This window comes from Punica granatum, chromosome 6, assembly GCF_007655135.1.
Source record: "Punica granatum isolate Tunisia-2019 chromosome 6, ASM765513v2, whole genome shotgun sequence".
NCBI lineage: Eukaryota > Viridiplantae > Streptophyta > Magnoliopsida > Myrtales > Lythraceae > Punica > Punica granatum.
In genome coordinates this window covers 21,088,744-21,093,549 of record NC_045132.1, presented here as the reverse complement: position 1 = coordinate 21,093,549, position 4,806 = coordinate 21,088,744, and the positions used below count along the sequence as shown (strand labels likewise).

Genomic DNA, 4,806 nt, shown 5'->3' with positions numbered 1-4,806 from the left:
AATCCAGGGAATTAATTGGGTAAAGTTGGGATATCCTTGATCATAAAATATATATATATATATATATATATAATCACGGTTTAACTGTTATAATGATAAATAAGATCTTTGATAATTTTATTTATGAAAAAGTTTTCTATGACCTTAATACAACTAGAGAATCTAACATGACAGACAAATTGTCGATCCCCGAATGCTTTTTTAGTTCGATACTACGAAAGGGGCAAGCAAATAAAAGGAAATCTATATAAGAGAGCGAGTATTTGGACGGAAGATCCCCACAATGGCTAAGATATGGCTGTACGAATCTTTGCTTCCCTTGCATGCCATGTGCCGCACGTACTAATGGACCCTAATCGTACGGTTTCGTGCTGCCAATAATTAGAGAGAAAGCATACGGAAGTGGGGCCCTTTGTCAAACCGGACGTCCCGATGATCTGATCGGCAATCACTTTTGAAGGACATCATCTCCAATTCAATGGAAAGGGAGCTTGGCTGGCGACTGTTGAACCACATGGCAACTGTCCTCCCACTGTCCACTTGAACATTCTGCCCAAGATTTGGTGTTGGTACCGTGTATATCGTACATCGTATATTGCCCGGTACATCCAACTGCTACGCACCCGGGCCGATCATTTAACACGACGCATCTACCCCGGTTAGACCACGTGGGTGCACGCACTTAATAAGTGCTGTGCATATCCTACTACACCGTCTTATCTCAGACGTGTGATTTATATTACTTCTGAGGAGTCATTCCTACATATAATTCGTCCTTGAGCCAAAAATAAAAATAAAAATTTAGTCTATATATGTACTTTGCTATATATCATGAACCTGCTTTATAACAGAAAGGGTTTAATTGGACCGACGTATGGACAATATTTGATTTTTGAGATGAGGCTTTACAAGTGTGGACTGAGAATTGGGTCTCAGTGTTCGATTTTTTATTCTGGGGACTTCATAGGGGCCCAAATGAAATCATCACGTTGTTATTCACAAACTATTGGAGATTGAAATAATCGGATTGCCGCTCTACAGACCAACACAATTTTTCATCAGAATTGTCATTTCGAAATCGAATTCATTCTTCGCATCGTGATCATTCGTATCACAAACTCACAGCTTAAAACCTCAAGAACGAATTAATTACATCTCTTCAGTGTTACGGTCGAGCTGCTTGGCCATTTCAGTACTAAGATAAATCTACCCAGCCGCCGACCTCCCCTCGAAGATAATACACCTTGAATATAATACGAGCTACTTTCAACTCCCACTGTAACCATCATATTCGATACGAAATTATTGGAGCTTTTGTATGTGACCAGTATATCATCCCCCGGAGCGTAGCTTTTGTATGGACCAACATCAGGTAAGGTGAGATCACAAGGTTGATCTGATGACCAACTATCAAGTGAACAATATTTTCCCAGAAATAATTTCCAGAGATTGTTTACGCATTCATCAGTCGCAGCAGACACCTTAACTAGCTACAAATACAATGATCGGTGAAGCACCGGGATATCAAGTGGATATTAATATATCATCATAATAAAGCATTCATGATCGACAGTTTTCAGTTTCTTTAGATCTAGACAAACTTCGTGAAATGAACGGGGCAATGAGTTCCTTTTTCATCTAATGCTCCAAAATAGAAGAGAGAACTCGAAAATCTTTGCACTTAAAAAAACAAAAACATTCTGAAGCACCTGCACATAGACAGAAAAAGGCAACCTGAAGATTTCCACATCGCGCATCCTGTCGAGACTTCACGGAGCTTGGTACATGTTATCTGTTTACATCTCCAATTCAGGTAGCAGACACCATGAAAAGGCATGCAGCAAAGACTGATCTTAACATCAGTAGTCGAGTGTGGAGCCTTTAGCGGCAAAAGTAAAGCCGAGGACACTGTTTCTGTACTGGGCGAAGATTCATGGATTTGCTCTCGATAAGTTCTACGGTCTTCTCTATATGTGCACAATATTGTCTCGACCAATTTGTTTCAAGGATCCACTGCAGCAAAATTAATATTTAAATAAAAGGATATCAAAATATGAAAAATGACAAAAGATGGTGAATGGTCCAGCATTTGAGAGAGAGATTTACTTCATAGCTCAATGTCGGGCACTCCCATCAAAGAGAAACGGTCACGGGACCCAAGCGTTGGGATATATTCTGATCCTCTCACATGTACGCTATAGCAAGCTGAAAGGGAATCCATGTTAAGAGATTCATCTTAAGTAAAACTCAAAAGCATACAGCCAACAGTAAGACACAACAAAGCATTACTGTTCTCAATTTTCATCACACTTTGGAGCATTGTGTCCATCTTTTTCTTCATATCATCAGAATCATCCATTAGTGGAACCACAAGAGTCAGCTTGCGATGTATTTCGCGTACAAACTTGCATATCTTCTCGGCATATTCGAGTTCTCCGTCAGATATTCTCCCGATGGCCAACCGCATCAGCTCTCCTGTCAAATCTGCCAGCTGCAAGGAAACCATTCTCAAACACTAATCTAACATAATTACTTATAGTAGAAGATTCATCATATATTGTCAAGGCAACTAGTTGATTTCTTTAGACTCCATTTAAGAGACGATAAATATTCTAATCATGACAAGTGCTTTCCTCTAAGTATCTGATTCATTGTACTAGTGATTCACTACCGAACTACTGAATTAAGAACATATTACAGTTCAACCTGTCTCATATTAAAGGCCTCTAATTATTCCTCCAATAACAGCCATGAAAAGAAGACATCAAAAGTAGATTTCCATATTCCTCCTCCTTAGTGGATTTAGTATTACTCGGCAACAACAGCTATAGAAGTATGACTTGGGAATTACCCCCAAAAGATAGTCCAGGACATTAATCTGCAATGGCTCCTGAGATGGGTCACTTAGAGGAAATAGAGTAGCATTCATCTCATCAAGATTTAAAAGAGTCCCGGTTTTGCAAAATTTACAGAGAGTTGCCGCTTCAACATATTCTTGCACCTGCAATCGAGAAAAGATGGTCGGTAAACTTTTTCTCATACACAACGCAAATGGTAAAGAAGATTGAGTCACAACCCCGGGAGAGTATGCTCGTCTGAGCTTCCAGAAATCACTCCCTTGCAACTCTTTCACCAGTCTGGACACATATTGATTTGTAACTGCCGCTAAATCCTTTTCTGCCTTTTCCAAAACTTCCTCCTTGTTGTACTTACTCATCCTATCAGATATCAGCAATTCCAGCTATTAATAACGAGAAGATGACAGAATATCGGCAATCCAGGGTTTACAATAACATTTTTTGGATAAAATATACTGTATGGAAAGGGAGATGAAATATCAACTGCTATTAATCAATGTTACCTGTGCACCTGAAAGATAACCTTCTTGCTGGACATAGTTATATCACGACTTGCTTTTACAACTCTTTCCCGCTTGTCATTCTGCAAAAGCCATTTTTGTAAGGATTAAACCAACACAGTCAGTCATAAGTAAACCAAGCTAATAACTCATCAGAATTTAAAACATTAAATTCATTAGAGTCTGTCCAATGTCCACTAAAAGGATATCCCAAATATGGAGTTGCACAATGTCCAGAGTAGTAAACTAAGTACACCCCAAAGCAAACGCACTCGAAATACTTGTACCAATACGAATGGTAACTTGGACCCATCACTAGGGGTTGGCTATACGAGTGCTTCTACATCTCATCATCCCTCGCGGCCCATTTGGTATTGGTGAAGTGTGAAGGAAATTCAGTTCCATGGACTATAAGTTTTATGCCATTCCCGTACTATTTCATCGTCCAAACGAAAAGAACATATTTTGACAGGCTAGACAAAACCAACTCCGACTTCAAACATCTATCTTCCCCATGCTGAAGAGAACACTCGGCACCCAGAAGGCCATCTCCATTCCTACCCTCAGCTATAAAAGGCTACTCAGCTCCACTCCGGACAGACCAAACTCGAGATTCCGATTCACTACAACAGGTGCTGTCAACAAAGAGCACGAACAGTTCCGGGTCGAGCTCAAGAAGTGACCTAGCTAATGCAATTATATTCTATCAGAATAATAAAGAACAAAAAAGGGGGGGCAAGAGGAGACAGGGAGGATTACAAGGTTGTTGAGGTAATCGGCGTATTTGCCAAACGCATCCTTGAGGGAGGATTCAGCTTCAGTGGCCATCGCCCTCGCCCTCTTCGCGGAGCTCTGCAGAGTAGACCCTGGGAAAATCAAGTGGGAATGCAACTATTGCTGAGATTGAATGCACTGTTAGTCCGCCCAGCAGCAAAATACTGCTTCAACGGCGTAAACACGAGCGCCGGCGCAGGGAGAGAGAGAGAGAGAGAGAGAGAATGGGAATGGGAAGGATTTACATTGATGAAGGCGTTGGGGCTTGGATGCCATGAGAAGAAATATCCTCTGTAAGCGCAACGCAGGACAGCTCAACATCGGTTCGACGAGCACTCTCCTCATCGTGTCCGCTCGCTTTCCTCCTTCCCCATTTTTTTCTTTTTTCTCTTTCTTTTTAAATTTCTTTTTTTAGTATACACTGATGTCCAATTTTCGAAAGTCCAATTGAACAGTATTAATCTAATTCGACCCGGATTGGTATACTAAAATATAAAACTCTTTCGATGTGAATTTTATCTCTTCGCGAAATTCAAACTCTATACCTCAGATAAGAATAACAACCTTCAAACCACTTAAATCAATTTAAGTCGGTTGGTTTTATTGTTTTTTTATTTCATTCCCCGTTTTTGTTCCTTCCATGGATATAATGAGGCCTCTGACCAGCCCAAAGA

General features: G+C 40.3%; 1 protein-coding gene across 1 annotated transcript; it reads right to left on the bottom strand.

The window, feature by feature from the left end:
- Positions 1-1,509: 1,509 nt before the first annotated feature.
- On the bottom strand, positions 1,510-4,536 carry LOC116212507 (translin-associated protein X). The gene is made up of 8 exons (XM_031547155.1): positions 4,378-4,536; positions 4,118-4,224; positions 3,362-3,441; positions 3,077-3,218; positions 2,852-3,001; positions 2,290-2,491; positions 2,107-2,205; positions 1,510-2,013 (listed from the first exon to the last, which is right to left on the bottom strand). Exons 1-7 carry the CDS (start codon positions 4,475-4,477, stop codon positions 2,108-2,110), a joined length of 879 nt encoding a protein of 292 aa, XP_031403015.1. The 5' UTR covers positions 4,478-4,536; the 3' UTR covers positions 1,510-2,013; position 2,107.
- Between the last annotated feature and the right edge of the window lie 270 nt (positions 4,537-4,806).

Excerpts from the sequence above, each read along its gene's own strand:
- LOC116212507 (XM_031547155.1), bottom strand. The coding sequence starts at position 4,477 with ATGAGGAGAGTGCTCGTCGAACCGATGTTGAGCTGTCCTGCGTTGCGC. Across the intron at positions 4,225-4,377 it reads GCCCCAACGCCTTCATCAAT|GGTCTACTCTGCAGAGCTCC; the intron begins GTAAATCCTTCC and ends TGATTTTCCCAG. Across the intron at positions 3,002-3,076 it reads GACGAGCATACTCTCCCGGG|GTGCAAGAATATGTTGAAGC; the intron begins GTTGTGACTCAA and ends TCTCGATTGCAG.